The 16,685-nt window shown below is 47.7% G+C and overlaps 1 protein-coding gene across 1 annotated transcript in view; it reads right to left on the bottom strand.

Annotated features, from left to right (window-relative positions):
- IFT43 (intraflagellar transport 43) overlaps positions 1–16,685 on the bottom strand; it is an 87,248-nt gene that overhangs the window by 20,189 nt on the left and 50,374 nt on the right. Inside the window, exons 4-5 of the mRNA XM_059914712.1 lie at positions 3,537–3,569; positions 2,841–2,887 (exon numbers count right to left, since the gene is read on the bottom strand). Coding sequence (XP_059770695.1) covers positions 2,841–2,887; positions 3,537–3,569 — 80 coding nt within the window. The remainder of the gene's footprint in view (positions 1–2,840; positions 2,888–3,536; positions 3,570–16,685) is intronic.

The raw sequence follows: 16,685 nt of genomic DNA, 5'->3' as shown, positions 1-16,685 counted from the left end.
GTGTGGCCAATCACTGAGCATCACAGCTGCCAGTGTGCACTGGCAGAGGACATCCTAGGAACACGTCTGGGAAAGCAGACTCTGGGAAAAGAAGTGCAGGATACCTTGTTGAACAGGGCCACTGGGAATTATTAGTGGGTGGAGAAGTTTGGCAGCTGAGAGGAATTTAGTGAGCAGAGCTAAGGAGGAATATCTGGCAAAAAGAAATGAGCTTGTCAATAAGAGATAATGGAAAAGCAAAGTGCTGCAGAATGATGGGAGCAGCGGGCCCGGAGCTCTTACTAACTCCTAGAGTGCAGGCTGAATTCCTGACCTCCAGAGACTCCCTTTCTACCTTCAAACCCCTTTGGAAGGAGATGAGGCAGAAGTAGTCTTGCACACAACTCCCCCTCCAGTCTTCAATCCTGGCTTTGGAGGCACTACAGCAGGGTTGTCAAACTTCAACGTGTGAAATATTTATCCAGGGAGCTTACTTAAATTAATGCAGATCCTTGGGCCCCAACTCCAACTTCTGTTTTGTGGGTGGCCTGGGAATCTGTATTTTAACCACCATCCCGGAATATTTCATGATTGTCCTATATGACCCTCGCCCTAATCCTATGAGGTAGCTAAGGAACAGAGAATCATCCATGTTCTACAGATTTAATTCTCTCCTCCACTTTGTAGTTGCAAGCAAAGGGTATTTAAAAGAAGGCTTTGGGACTCCACTTCTAGCCATGAGAGAGTAACTGTTACCAGACTTGCCTTCCTGCTATAAACAATTAGAAAACTGGAAAAAATACAAGATACAACTGTTTTCACACAGTGGACAAGAGGTAGCACAGAACTGTGATCCCCAAGGGAAGGGAAACAAATGAAGTGGGCCCTGCAGTCATCCTGGCTTCTGCCTAGAGATGCTTCCTGGACACTGGCACAGGGGTGGGGAACCCCAAGTGGAGCATGGGGAGGGAGGTCTGGCTGAGCTGAGGAGACAGAGGTCAAAGTTTAGGGGGCTAAGGCAGCTGGAATTTGAGAAGCCACCTAAGTGTCCATCAGTAGATGAATGGATAAGAAAGATACGGTATATATATACAGTGGAGTATTACTCAGCCATTAAAAAAAGGATATCTTGCCATTTGTGAAAACATGGATGGATCCGGAGGGTATTATGCTAAGTGAAATAAGTCAGACAGAGGAAGACAAATACCATATGATCTCACTTATGTGCAGAATCTAAACACCAAAACAAACACAAAACAAAAACTGACTCACAGATACAGAGAATAAACAGGTGGTTGCCAGAGCAGGGGTGGGTGAGGTGAAATAGGGGAAGAGGATTAAGAGGTACAAACTACCAGTTATAAAATAAATAAGCCACAGGGAAGTAATATACAGACAGCATAAGGAATATGGTCAATAAACCTGTAATAACTTGTATGGGGACAGATTTATCATGAAGATCATTTCATTAATGTATGCAAATGTCAAATCAGTACATAGTACACCTGATCCAGCATAATATTGTACATCAACTATATTTCAATTTAAAAAAAAAAAGAAACAATGGCCACAATTATCTGAATCTGATGAAAACCGTAAATCCACAGACTCAAGAAGTTCAAGTAGGATAAACACAAAGTGAACCACAACAAGGCACATCATAACCAAACTGCTGAAAATAACAAATAAGGGGAAATAAGTCTTAAAAGCAGGAGAAAAAGACATACTGCATACAGGGGAACAAACATAAGGAGAACCACTGACTTCTCGTCAGGCACAATGCAAGCCAGAGGACAATGAACTAAGTATCTAAAATGCTAAAAGGAAAAACAGAGTTGCCAGCCCAGACTTCTATATCTGGTGGAAAGTAAAGACATTTTCAGACAAACAAGGCTGAGAAAATTTGTTGCCAGAGGACCTGCTCTACAAAAAAGATGTTAAATGAAGTGCTTCAGGCACAAGGAGAATGATACAAGATGGAAACTGAATTCTGCACAAAGGAATAGTGTGGAAATGGTAAATACGTGGGTTAAAAAAGAGGCTTTGATCATTTAGGTCTTAAAGATAACCTCCGCTCTAGTAGGTTTCTTGTAAAAAGTACACACAAACTTTACCTTTTCTCTTGAGTTCTGAACACAGGTTTTGGCTGTGACATGGCTGCTGGACATGTAAGTGCTGTTTCTCCCTCATTTACAATGTCAGCCTTTAACTGGCTACTTTGTGTTGTGCATGAGAGATGCAAAGATAAATAAGACATGGTGTCCACTATCAAGGAGCTTAGAGCCTGGTGGGAAGAACAGTCAAGCCAAAGAAGAATTAAAGTGTGATAGTCACTTAGCTCTGTGACCATGGGCAACTTAACCTCTCTGTACTTTAGTTTCCTCAACTATAAAATGGGGATAATAATAGTACTGCCTCATAGGGTTGTTGTGAAATGAAATGCTTTAACATCTATAAAGTGGTGGGACAGTGCCTGAGATATAATAAACACCTGATAAGTATTAGCTATTACTGCCGTGGTGGTGTGTTACAATGTAAGTTTGCCCCGGAGGTTGCCGGCGCAGAGAAAGAACATCAGACTCAGAGAAAGGGTGGGATGGAAGGGAAGACATTTCAGAGGAGGTGATGCTTCCAGCTGCGTTTTGAAGGACAAAGAGGATTAGTGGATAAAGAAGAAGGTGGGGTATTCTAGGCAGGGGCAGTAGCACTTAGCAAGGCGCAGAGATGCAAAACAAACGGCTAGGATGAGGCCACAGGGGATGTTTCCAGTAAGCCTGCAGCAAATGGCGCCTTAACTGTAGCTCAGGAAATGCTCTGGGACGTCTCTGGAAGCCCTTCTGACTTCCCCAAGGACATCTTACCTCCTCCATCATCTGGTCCATCCAGGCTCTGCTGTCTGAGGCGGTGACTGCCCCCAAAAAGAAGGAAAGGAAAGCAGAAAGTGAAAACCCTGTATTGTTATTGCTTCCATTCTTTCTCCTAGATGAAAATGCCTCTGGACCCACTCCCCTCCACCAACTTGGTCAGACTTGATTTGGCAGCTGGTCTGCCATGTACGGCCGCACAAGCCATGCGGTGCTCCATCCCACAGGCAACATCACACCGACCGTGATAGGAGGCTCCACCCACCCCGCAGGTATGAGATTCGTGGCCCTACCTTCACATTCCATCTTTACCTAGAAACCTTCCTTCTTTCTTTTTGATATAAGTCTTAGGAGAAGGCTAGGTTTAGAAGGCTGGAGTTGCTTCTGCCCATCTGCGTCAATAAAGCAGAACCCATGGGTCAGTACTCTTGATACCTGAACATACAATTCTAAAAACCATGCGGTGGGAGGTATGACATGGGCATCAATGCCAGAGTCCAGCCCTTCAGCTGAGGAAGCAGCATTAACCGAACCCTTGACTAGTGTTCCTAACTCCAGCCCCAGCCCATGGGCAGCTTCCTGCTGTCTGTCTTTGAATGCTGTGTTCAATAAAGGCTGAACAGATGAGGACCACCCAGACCGCACTGTTGACTATGGTCACCACAGGATGTTGTAAGAATACTGGACACATACTCTTCTATTTCTTCAGAAGCCCTCCTTCCTGACCTGGAAAAAAGAGAGACAAGGTTTATGAGAACCCTCTAGTCTCCGGCACTGACATGGCATGCTGGAGGGGGGTTTCAAAAGTGGGAGCAAATTAGCATAACCCAAGTGCTTTATTTGTCTGGATTCCTCTTTATAGACCAAGGCCCACAACCAATGTAAGAAAATTACAGTAATGCCTTCTTACGGCCTTATTTCAGCATGACTCCAAATTAAATTGTTGAGCTTAAGTGCAAGTTGAGTGAGAAGCTCAAAACTCAAAAGGGTATAGATGACATGGTGCCTTCCTTTCAACAGTTAACTGACCAATTTACAGAGCACTTGCTTAGGACTGAGGCCTTGGGTCTCATTTGAAGCTGCTGTGCTAACACGTGTAGCTTCCCGTGAGCAAAAGGGGGCGAACTAGCCGCTCAGTTCAGGCCTGACTTTCTGTCTCCTCCACGTGAAGGACCAGAAGGCCCTGTGAGTGATGGTGGGCAAGTAAGACCTTCCACGAGCAGGAAGTCTGTTCGCACACAGACGCTATGTGAGGCCCTGCTTCCCCAACCCGAACGTGCGTTAAGAACCATCTGGGAAGCTTGTCAGACGTGCAGATTGCTGGGCCCAGCAACGACAGATTTCTGGATCAGTTGGTCTTGGGGGGGAGCCCAGGAACATGCATCTTAAACAAATTCCCAGTAATTCTAATCCAAGCGGGTCACTACTGATACTCTGAGAAACACTGATCTTAAGTCTTCTAAATGAGATTGGCTAAACGCTGAAGATTTTTAAAGTTGGGTGTGGGTTACACGGAGATAACTTTCCCGTATGTGTGAAATTTTCTGATAACAGAGTATTTGTTTTCTATGAATTCTTTGAAGTCAGAAATCAATCACCATGATGATCAAGGGCAAAGGGTGGTGGCAGCATCATAATGGCCGCCAGGAGGCCGAGAAGGCCTCCCAGTAAGAGCTGCATGGGGGCCAACCAGCACTTTCCACAAAAGGCAAATAATCCCCAAAGAGTAGAATCATAAACCTAAGTCTAAATAGATTACTTCCCATGAAAGTTAGACTATAACTGCGTTGTTAAGAAAGAGACAGAGTAAAAGAAGGGAGGGAGGGAGGGAAGGAAGGAAGGAGGGAGGGAAGGAGGGAAGGAAGGAGGGAAGGAGGGAAGGAGGGAAGGTGGGAGGGAAGGAGGGAAGGAAGGAAGGAAGGAGGGAAGGAGGGAAGGAAGGAGGGAAGGAAGGAAGGAGGGAAGGAAGGCAAGAAGGAGGGAAGGAAGGAAGGAGGGAAGGAGGGAAGGAGGGAGGGAAGGAGGGAAGGAAGGCAGGAAGGAGGGAAGGAAGGAAGGAGGGAAGGAGGGAGGGAAGGAGGGAAGGAAGGAGGGAAGGAAGGAAGGAGGGAAGGAAGGCAAGAAGGAGGGAAGGAAGGAAGGAGGGAAGGAGGGAAGGAGGGAGGGAAGGAGGGAAGGAGGGAAGGAAGGCAGGAAGGAGGGAAGGAAGGAAGGAGGGAAGGAGGGAAGGAAGGAAGGAAGGAGGGAAGGAAGGAAGGAGGGAAGGAAGGCAAGAAGGAGGGAAGGAAGGAAGGAAGGAGAGAAGGAGGGAAGGAAGGAGGGAAGGAAGGAAGGAAGGAAGGAGGGAAGGAAGGAAGGAGGGAAGGAGGGAAGGAGGGAAGGAAGGCGGGAAGGAGGGAAGGAAGAAGGTAAGGAGGGAAGGAAGGAGGGAAGGAGGGAAGGAAGGAAGGAAGTAAGGAGGGAAGGAGGGAGGGAAGGAGGGAAGGAAGGCGGCAAGGAGGGAAGGAAGGCAGCAAGGAGGGTAGGAGGGAAGGAAGGAGAGAAGGAGGGAAGGAAGGAGAGAAGGAGGGAAGGAAGGCGGGAAGGAGGGAAGGAGGGAGGGAAGGAAGGAAGGAAGGAGGGAAGAAAGGATTAATTTTGGCTGAAGTCAGGGAGGGGGAAGTGAATAGGTAGGTAAAGTTGGAAGAACAGTATGGAACAACTCTGAGGGGACCTCCTAGGCTGCAGTTTTTGACCCTTAAAGGGCTGACTGAAGAGATGGAGCAACTAGGGGTAGGGGGGCGGGTGGGACCTTCAGGGCAGCAGGTGGGGCACAAAGGTAAACTGCATCGGGTACCCAGGGCATCCCCACCGTGGTGATGTCAGATGACCCAGGTTTATGACCTGTTCTAAGTCGAAGTCAAAGGAATCCTGAATGCAGCACCCGCCCGGGCCCCCGCCGCCAGCACGGCCGCCTTCTGTCTGTGTGGAGGGGAGGCTCTGCTCCCGGCTTGAGTTCCCAGGGACCACTGCCTCTAACTGTCCTGGTGAGGCTGAACTCTGAACCCACTGTCCGAATGAGCCAGTCATATGTCACTAGCGGCAGAAGAGCTTGGATGGAAACGGGGGTCAGAGAAGAATAACGGGATTCGAGAGGCTGGGCAGCCTAGGCCAGCGCCTTCCTGCTGTACAGAAGGGGCAGCTCCCTCTCTGACTACCCTCAGGAGTTACGACAGAATCTTGCCTTCCTAAGCCATGTGCCGGGGCAAAAGGAGCGGTGATTTTGTCTGAAGGAAACAATAATGATAACCTACTCTTCCGGGGGAAGGCTGATTAATTGCCATTTATCCACTCATCATCCGAACAGGGGCTGAGGTCCATATTCAGCATAATTGCCGCTGAGCCCACGTCCTGCTCCCTCTCACCCTAGGGGGAGCCCAGGATCCTCCCGCAGCAGGGAAGGAGCAAGAACAGGAGACAGCCCTCAAGGATGGAGGGCAGGGATGCCCCAGGGGGCGTTCTGTCTGTCTGTCTGTCCGTCTGCTAGAAAGAGCAGGTTCTGGGAGAGCCTTCCGCTTGGGAGATGGAAAGCCTAGTGGGAACTTGGGCGGGGCCCTGGAGAAACATCAGGAAACACTGCCTTTGAAACAGCCGGCCACTTCTGGGCTGTACCTAGCTTGCAGATAAGTTTGGGCTGCACCACACCGCTGCTTATTTTGGTTTGGTTTAATTTTTTTCTGTTTTAACATGAATTTGTTGTCCAGATTGGGAGATTTCGTACAAAAAAAATCCGGATTTCTGAATTCTTCAAATACAAACCCTGGCCACACTGGGCCTGCATTCCCACAAGGAAAAACTCAGGGAAGCTGGGCTGTGCCCCACCCCCTCCAAGCCTGAGCTCCCACCCTCCTGGCACCTGGGGGTCCCTACTAGCTCTTTACCGCTGAACCTGCACTGCTGCTTTTCTTACAGAAGTTAAGAGGCTAGTGAAGTGTTTCCTGTAGCTCTGCAGCTACCAAAAGTGAGAAAGCAAAAGGAAGTGGGAAGCATGCTTTAGGAGAGCAGGTAGAGAGTACATTTCTTTATAGAACTGTGAATATGCAAATAACTTGTCTATGTATCTCAGTGATATAATTTAACGTGCTATTTTGAAATAACACCCCGCTCCACAGACTTACTTTACCTGCCTAGTCCCCAAACGCACCTCAGGCCATGCAGTGACATGGAATCTAGCGTAAGGATTTTCAAACCACAGGTCATGAACAATTAGTGAGCCATGAAATCAATTTAGAGGATCACCACCAGCCTTTCTTTTTTGTCTTTTTTTTTTTTTTTTCAATAGCAAAGAACAGTGAAGAGAGTGTACTGCAAATAGTAAGGATAAATGTTACATAAAATTTTTTTCAGTTTTATATACAGATATACCCAGTCACGATGCAGAGCACATTTTTAAATTGCTGGTGACAGGTTAAAAAATAATGAAAACCTGGTGGTCTGTCATTGCCCAGCAGGGTAGGTAACGCAAGAAGGATGTGGGCTAAAGCCCCGCCTCCCACAGACTGTGTAGGTGGGTGGAGGCTGAGGGAGAGGACTGCAGGTTCTGGGTCATCACACACTTCCGGGGAAACGGTGTGAGCTGGCCCAGACCTGTGGCAGGAGGACTGCAGAGCTGTGGCCAGCTCCACCCTGGGCTTCTGGTCTCTTACCGCCCCCCGTGGCCCACGTGCCTCTTTCCCCAGAAGTGGCCGTTAGAGGGTTTGGGAACCTGACAATTATAATACTGGCGAGACCACTGTACAGAGATAGAGCACTTTTGGGGAGCCTTCAGAGACTTTCATGCCTATCAACATCAGCTCTGGAAAAGAGGCAAAGCAGGCTTCAGGAGCACCATTTTATATATACCGATAGATTGGGACAGTGGGCACCAATCCACCAAAGCTCTGTGTGCTTTGTCCACACCACAGAGCTGGTTAGTGACGAGGCTGAAACGAGAATCCTTCTCTCCCAAACCCACTGCCCCAAGCCCTTTCAAAAGCAGACACCCGCTGATTTTTAGATGTCCCCTGGTCACCCCGACATTTGGTTGGATTTACTGTGCTCACAGGTTTTCCATACTTACAGGAGGCAACAGATAGCTAATTGAAAGCTGGAGAGAATCCTTTACACCAGGAGTTCTTAACCAGTGGTGCACAAGAGAATCACACCTGGGAAGCTTCTGCAGCACCGGTGTGCTAGGCTTCACCACAGGCCCCCTGAGGTAGTAATTTCTAGAAATGAAGCCCAGTCACATATGTGAGAACCAGTGCCCGAAACCTCATCGCAGAGAGTAGACTGAACTCTCTGTCGCTAAGCAGCAGAATGTAAGCCTTGCTGCCTTGTCCTTCCGAGTTGCCTGCTTTCTTCTTACAGAAGCGTTCATGAACTCTGACTTGACCTACAGGCTGAGGGGAGGAAGCAAACGGCCTCACAGACTGAAGGCTCCATTCCCGAGTGACTCTGAGTTGGCTCTCCTGAAACTCAGGATTCTGTGTTGTTCGTAAAAGCTCAGCAGGTGCTCTCCACCGGGGGAGGCCCAGAAACAATTCAGATCTGATTAGAGATGCTTGTTCAATATTCAAAATGTAAAACATAGAGGTTGCTGAACTAGCACTTTGAAAAGTTAATTAAATGCCAGGTTTCTTTTCAAGAGCTACTCCATCACTTGCTGATTACTTTGGCCATTTTGCAGAACAAAGCTTTAACTCCGGACACTGAGAGTTAAGTGTCCTCCCTCACCTCTCACCTTGTGGAGACAGGGTGTTCGGAGTAAGGGCACCCTGGCCTCCTGTTTTGCAGCAAGGGATGCGCCGGACCTAGTCAGTGACTTGGCAAGAGGGGAACCACGGCCCTCTCCGTGTGGTGCTTGCCAAGTCGCTAAGATCGCTCAGCCTCACGTGAAGCCGTCTGTTCTTTAAACAGGTGGAGACTTCAAGGTTAAGGGCGTTGTCTCCTTATCCTTACCTTCCTTCAGAGCCCAGTCCTTCAGTTCCGCACTCAACCAGTCCCCTCCTGGTGTTCACCCCCGCTTCTCTACAAGCCACACTGGGTGACTCGGCCTGGGCTCCACACATCCACCCTCGATTCTCAGGGGAGAGTCCATTCCCAGGCCCCTGCCCCCATTGCTTGTCACAGGAAGACTGATGACTGATGACAACAGTTAACACTTACTGAGTTTGTTGGGTGCCAAGCATTGTTATTATATTATCTTATTTATATGTTACTATTATATAACACTACTATATATAGTATTATACGTTACCTTATTTAATTATCACATTATCTTTTTTTTTTTTTTTTTTTTTTAATTTTATTTATTTATTTATTTATTTGTTTATTTATGGCTGTGTTTGGTCTTCGTTTCTGTGCGAGGGCTTTCTCTAGTTGTGGCAAGCGGGGGCCACTCTTCATCGCGGTGCGCGGGCCTCTCACTATCGCAGCCTCTCTTGCTGCGGGGCACAGGCTCCAGACGCGCAGGCTCAGTAGTTGTGGCGCACGGGTTTAGTTGCTCCGCGGCATGTGGGATCCTCCCAGACCAGGGCTCGAACCCGTGTCCCCTGCATTAGCAGGCAGACTCTCAACCCCTGCGCCACCAGGGAAGCCCCTATCACATTATCTTATTTAAACGTGCTCGGTTTTACAGATGAGGAGACTGGGGCTCAGAGAAGTAAAGTAACTTGCTAAAGGTCACCCACCTAGAAAGGGGTCGGGCCAGTATACAAGGCCCCGTTCTTAAACCCTACATGATACAGGCACTCAGGCAGTTCTACACTGGGGGAAAGGCTCGTTCTACAGACTCTGCTTCAAATTCAATTAACATTTTCCATGATGAGATGACATACTTTCAACTTACAGCAGCACTGTAGCTTTGTCAGCCTGACCATGTGGTAGTTAATGTTGGTTAATTTACAACACGACAGCTCGCGTCATGGGAGAAAGGAGACCCCATCTAGCCAGGTCACCCTTTCCTCCAGGCACTCGCTTTCTCTAACTTCTTTTGCTCAGATGCACTTCCTTTCCTTTGACATTTAGAGACCACGCTGACGCGCACTGGGCATGATTTGGTCAGTGGAGGACAAGCTTGATGGCGCTGGCACACCCCGTGCCTGCAGCCACGCAGAACCACTGCCCAATCCCGGATTCTCAGTCTTACTCTGGGGCTCAGTGGCAGAGAAGGACCGTAATGTAAGGACCCTCCCCGCCTGCAGAGCCAGTCTCCTCTGCCCGCCCTGCTGCATCAGACAGAAGGCCTCAGCTGCTACCTACACGGGTCACGTGCTGAAGGGTGAAAGGCGGCCCTAATGTAGACATCATCTCAGTTAAAATGTTGCTCTCGAGTTTAATGGAATACTGCAGAGATCTAAATGGAGATAAAGTACCATGGCTCAAAGAACAGCCAGGATGCTATCTTTATGCAGCATGACAATGTTCAGTGGTTAATTAGACACCGTTAACCTATTTTAGCAGGGGACATAACTGGGATAAATGGGGGGAAGTGTCCTTGAAGTCTCTTAGTATCCACAGCACATACTGGGCCCTAGACTCACCTCCCCGCTGCAAGACAGCACAGGCTTAAAATAGAGCAAAGTGCCGCGCATCCAGAGCCCTGATGTCCTAGTGGAAGGCCCCCTGCTGGACCATCCTGCCTGGGCCATGCCTCTAACCAGAGAGCGATGTGAAGGGTTTGGACAAATGGTTACTAGCGCAACTTGTTGCCCATGAGGGAAGAGCTAAAGCCACAATAAGGAGCTTACAGAGCTCCCATGACAGAAAGAGGAAACTCTGCAGTCAGGGGCCAAATTCATAAACACGTAGCAAGGGGAAGTGCAGAAATGAGAGACCAGCTAAAGTGAAGCCAAAGCTACCTTATATTTTCAAAACATATCACTCCTCTGGAAGAAAAGCAGTCAAAATACCATTTTCTTGCGACGTTTTCTACCCTCATAATTCTTAAATGTCCAATAAAAATCTCACAAGTGCATCCAAACCTCATTGAGGTCAGTTTTACAAAGGCCTGAGAGAGGGGAGGTCATTTGTCCTAGATCATATAACACATCACTAGCACATCTAACACCGAGGCTCTACTTTATAAATTGTGTGACCCACCAAATGAGCCTTCACAGTGGAAACCCAAATCTGAGCAGAGGAGAAATCTGCCATTGTCATCATGGCTACAAGGTTCATTCAGCATCAGGCAGTGGACTGCTTAACTGGGGACCCTCTGCTCTAAGATGTTCCCCACCTATAATACTGATTAAAAACCAGATATTTTCCATGAACTGACGTTTTCTTTGGCCAATAGATTTCTCCTCATTGAAATCTCTCCTGAGAGCTGAAGTCCCCACTCTTTTCCCCCTCAGTTCCTAATTCTTGCCATTCATGTTTAGTGTCCAGACGTATTTGCAGGTATTGTACCTTCTCCCTTCTTTTAAAGATAAACAAGAACTCCCCAGCACCCAAATTTTGGCACTTTGTGGTTTTAGGTCATATTAGAGCACATTTAGCTCCTGCTGGCATTATCAAAAAACAAGGTGTCTAGTAGAAAGACGAAAACCAACTTCCAAATCCTATCTGTAGACTCCCAAGCCCTATCAAATTGAAGCGATAGTGATTTACACGGCAATTCCTGGGTGAAGTTTGCCCCCTGCTGGTCAGATTCAAAATAACATCTTTGTTCCAATTCAAACTCCAAAGAAGCATTTATCAGGAGGAAAAAGGGTCGAAATGTATAGAAACAGTTTCAGTAGCTAAAAATAATTATGGGAACATATAATAATGTATGTATATTTCTGCTATGAATAAACTAAAAAGTGGAAAAGTTTAGATCTCTAGATCTTAGGTATCTCAAATGAACATTATTTTATTCAGAAACCTTATTGGGTAACTAATTATCTATTAGGCACAAACGGGAGGTGTTGGGATTTGGGACCTTTTGCTCAGGATTTTACAATCTGGCTGGAGAAAGGAACACTATAGAGATAACAGTAATCCCTCCAGAAGACTCACATACTGCAGTGACTGAAAGACCATCCCCCTGTGCATCTTCCAGGTGAGGAAACAGAGACCAAGAGGTGCTGAAGCGACCTCACTACAGCCCCAAAGCTAGCTGGACACAGAGCTGGAACTAGAAACCAACAATTCCTCATCTATTGCTGGTTCTATTATGCCCTACTCTTAACAAGACAAGAGAGGTTAGAGCAAAATATCATGGTAGCACTAAAGGGAGAACTGACCCTTCCAGTTGGGGGAATCTGGGGAGACTTCCTAGAAGACGTTCCAACTGAAAGATTGAGCAGGCTTGCAACTGGCAGAAAAGCTGCAGGAAGGATGTCCAGCTGGAGAAAACAACCTGAATAAAGACGGGAGGCAAGAAAGGGCCAGGTGTGCTCAGAAAACAGCAGGAGAGCTGGTGTGGCTGAAATACAGATGAGGTGGTGGCTGAAAATGAGAAGGGAATCGGAGCTGGCTGGGTGTGCAGCCAGACTGGAACAAGATGCTCTTACACATTGGTATCAACTCCAAAAACACAGACGCTGACATTGGTCAGGGATCAGGAGGGAACTATGGGGCTAGAAATTTTCACTGGGTTCCTTTTTTTCCCTTCAAGTTACTAAGACAATTTAGAGAGGACGCAATGAACAACAGGCAACTCACCACATATCCTGGGATATAAAAGCCAGCACGGAGGGTTAAGTGGAAGAAGTTCTGTTATCCCTCCTGCTGGGGAAGGATGGGGAGGAAAAGCCTCGGGGAAGGATGGGGAGGAAAAGCCTCTGGGAAGAAGTGCTATCAGACAGTGTTTCCCAAAAGTCTGCCATTTTCAAATTCTACCTTCACAAATTTTGCTGTAACTGTGTACTTTCTGCATTTACTTTATGTTTTCTTTAAGCTGATTATATTTCTTTAAGTTGATTCCTTACTTTTACTGTAATAAATTTATTTAAAAGAAAACTTTATATTCTCAGTGGAAATTTAGCATCACCAGCCATATAGAAGGTAATTATAAAAAACAATAGAATTTAAATAAAACACAAAATTTATTTTATTATAGCCACATATTGCTATTTGCCAGAAGTCTGAGCATATTCTCTCTTTGTTAAAAAGGTAGATTAGCAAGGTTACAAAGGTGTTAAGGAAAGACTAGGTGCAAACTGAGACCTTCCCATTGACATGATCAGAGGGGCTGAAAGCTGATGGGAGAGACAGTAACTTTGTGACTCACAGCCGGTCTCTGGGAAATGTGGCCATAAGGATGGAGAGTGAAATGACGTAGGATGTGGTGACCAAAACAAGCAAAATCATGGCTCCACAAGTCAGGGGGCAAATTTTTATCAGCGTTTCTGAAAACCTTTATTTCAGTCCATTTTTAAAAAACTGAAGTATAGTGGATTTACACTGAATGGGTTGGGTCTTTTATTTCTCCTGGAGAGAATTTTCTTCACTGTAATACAGGAACCTGTAAAGATTTCTCTCCAGTCACTAACCCATTGTTTTCTCTGCCCTTCTTTTACATCCTGTGGTCCCCTAAAAGCCCACGATTACACCGAGACTGACCCAAGTAATAAGCTGCTCAAAGGAAAGGTGGTGCCTGCCGTTAGAGGGGCCCCCCTCCAGCTGCCAGCGAGGGAGGCCCCCAGGGCCGGGCAGGGCATCATGTGGGGCAGCCTCCTGGGGACTCCCGGGTATGGATGAACCAAGGACACCCTGGCACTGCTAAACATGGCCTCTTGTGCAATGACCACTGTGAAACCAGGAGAAACCTGCACAGCCCCCGGTAACCAGCCGTGGGGACGGTAGATGGGACAAAAAGTAAAATCACCGGCAGACCCACGAGACCAGAAAAAACCTAGATTTTATGAGTGGGGCTCTATCTCCTGTGCATATTTATACCTATGTCTGCCCGGGCTGCGGCCTCTACAATTAAAACTGCTTTCAGTTACTTCTCAGTAAAGGGCTAAAAAGAAAAGGGAAGAGGCAGGTATGATGTTCACAGATGCATTTTATTTTTGAGAGACTGAATCCATCAAAGGAAGAACAAGGAGATCGTTTATGTCGGGAGAATTTTCACCAATGGCTGGCGTCCCTAGTCACTCCCTGCTGGCTTTTAGCCGCTCACTCTGCAAAGCCGCGTGTCCCCCTCAGCAGACTGGCTGGCTCAGGGGACACAACTTTCCCTGAAAGTTTTTTTGTTCACTGAGATTGCTTCATATGATCAACATCTCATTTCTGCGAGAGTCCCGGAGGATTGCAGTAAAGAGAGTTTTATTCTCACAGACTCGCTGTTGCACAAATAGCGCAGTGCACGGCCTTTCATGAACTTCAGATAAATGCGTGCAGCTCTCAAGGTTTCAGGATGGCATGGCTGCATAACGAGAGGCACATTCTATTACACTAATTAGCTGCATGACCTTGGGCGGGGGGGAGGCAAGGTGACATCTGAGGGCTTTTCTAACTCTTTACGATTCTATACCTGAGCCACTCAACCGCCCACCCCTCATCTTCTCCACCTCTAAACCGAAGGGGCCACGCTCCATGACCTCTCAGGTCCCTCCCCGGCTCTGGGAATGACACTGACCCTGCCTCTCCCGATCCTGGCCCCCATCCCCATCTGTTCCCATTAATACCATTTCCTATTCTGACACCTCCCAAGCCACCCCTTTTCCCACAGCTGGTTTATCCAGCCCTAACATTTCAATCCCTGTAATGTGCTGGTTTGGAGATCCCAAAGTCAGCATGGTGGGGGAAACACACCAAAGAGGAAAGGGGAGGAAGGAGGGAGGAGGGAAAGGAAGGGGGCAAAAACCCTTTTCCCTTATTCAGTCATTTCTAGAGACAACAAAGTTAACGCAAACTCCCTTCCTACTAAAGAATTTAAGACATTTTCCTCCTTGGTCCTCCCTTCTCTTTTCTTAGGTGCTGTCAAAACGGGCCACCACTCTCCCAGCTTCATGGAGAACCTCTACCTCCCCTTCACTCTCCTCTCCTAGACAGTTCACCCACTCTTAACCTCCCAGCTGCTTCCTTCCTCCTTACTATGACTCCTTTCTACTTCCTTTCCCTCTAAGCAGTTGGAAAGAGGGTATCTGTTCAGACCTGCTGAGCCTGTGAACCTCCCAAGAGGGCACCTGAGAACTCAGCCCTCTCTTCTCCAGGTCCGGGAGGACTTAAGGCGCGGGCTCAGCTGGCTCTGACTACGGGCTCTGGAGTCAGAGGGTTCAGTTCAGAGGGCCACCGTTCACTGGCTCTGTGCTCTGGGGCACGTCACTTAAACTCCGCAAAACTGGCGATGATACCACATTTTGCTTCACCGGGTTGTTGTTAGAATCAAATAAGTTATTTCACACAGAGCATTTACAAGCACAGCGCTTGGCACACAGGACGTGACGGTGAACAGTCACGGCTGCTGCCATCATTATCATTATTTTCACTCCAGTCTCTCCTCCCTGCGCCGCTAATCCTTGCTCAAGATGCTGCCTTTCTCCTCCTCAGTCCTGTAACTGAACCCCCACCCAGAGGTGGGTGCTGGCCAGGTGTGCCCAGCCAGCGCTTCCTACTTTCTGCCTCTAGACCCCTCGTTCCCCTGCTTCGCACATTCTTGCTGCCTCTGGCTGAACCCGCCTGGACCCCTCAGCCGACATGCCCGGCAGCCTACCCTGGAGACGTCCCCTCCCCACCTGGCCGCCCATCTACACACCCCTGCCCCCAAACAAGAACTATTTGGGCCGGCTCACAGAGCCTCTGCGGCAGCTGCCCACAGCCTTCCACGACAACGTTAGCTTAGCCTCCAGGCTTACCCCCCAGCTCTCTCATTGTACACTCCTCTTGTGCTATCCATCTCCTGCTTTTCCTTTTTCTGCCTCCTGGTTCCCTTCCTTCACTTCAGCCACTTTTGTTTACCCCTGTCTAAAAAGCAACTTTTTCTGGCTTTCAAGTCCTTTCCAAAGGGTTCCTCACATCTGAGAAGCTTCCAGAATTAGGTGAGACTGTTTTTATGTCCCTTAGTACACCTGACCCCCTACATCACACGGCGGTCTCAGCAGGGCAGTCTCGTCCAGTGATTGCTGTAGCTCAGCCTGATGGGGTCAACCACAGAAAAAGCAACGTGGTACCTACCCAGGAAGTCCCCTTCCTCTTGATTCAAACCCTGATTTTGCTTGGGACGGCAATGAGCCCAGCTAAAAATATTCCATTCCCTAGCCTCTTTCGCACTGAGGGGTGAGCATACACCATATTTCTGATCAGTGAGAAAGATGCAGCAGTCCCTGTAAAGCATATCCTGGCCCCTCACCTCTAAAAGACAAATTTTTGCTAAGAAAGAGCCCTTCTCCTTCACCTCCATATCATCCTCCATTCTTCCTGCCTGGAAAACAGAAGTGAGGCCTGGAGGTACAGCAGCCATCATACAACCATGAGACATGAGCATCATGACAAAGGCCCACATGCTAAGGATGGTGGGCAGGAAGATGGAAAGAGTTCTGTCCCTGCTGTCAAGATGGAGCTGCCACACCAGCCCTGGACCACAGAGCACTGGACCTTCTATTTTCTGAGAGAACCCTCTTCCATTTAGGTCTCTGTTAATGGGGTTCTCTGCTGCTTGCAGATGAATACAACCTCACTAATACAGCACAGCTAGTGGCAAATGAGAAGTCATTCTAGTCAAGAAGGAACACATATCCTATGGAAAAACCAACCTCATGTAATCATAATTAGGTAACCTTAATATATGGTCTCATAAGAGAAAGCAATGATTTGAAATGGATACAAGAGGAGAACAATTCCCGGGCAACAACAGATGAGTGACATCACCAAAATCTGCCAGAAAAAAAG

Source organism: Balaenoptera ricei, chromosome 2 (genome assembly GCF_028023285.1).
Source record: "Balaenoptera ricei isolate mBalRic1 chromosome 2, mBalRic1.hap2, whole genome shotgun sequence".
In the NCBI taxonomy this organism is placed as follows: Eukaryota; Metazoa; Chordata; class Mammalia; order Artiodactyla; family Balaenopteridae; genus Balaenoptera; species Balaenoptera ricei.
Note: the sequence above shows the minus strand (reverse complement) of the source record. Positions and strands in the feature narration are given on the sequence as shown.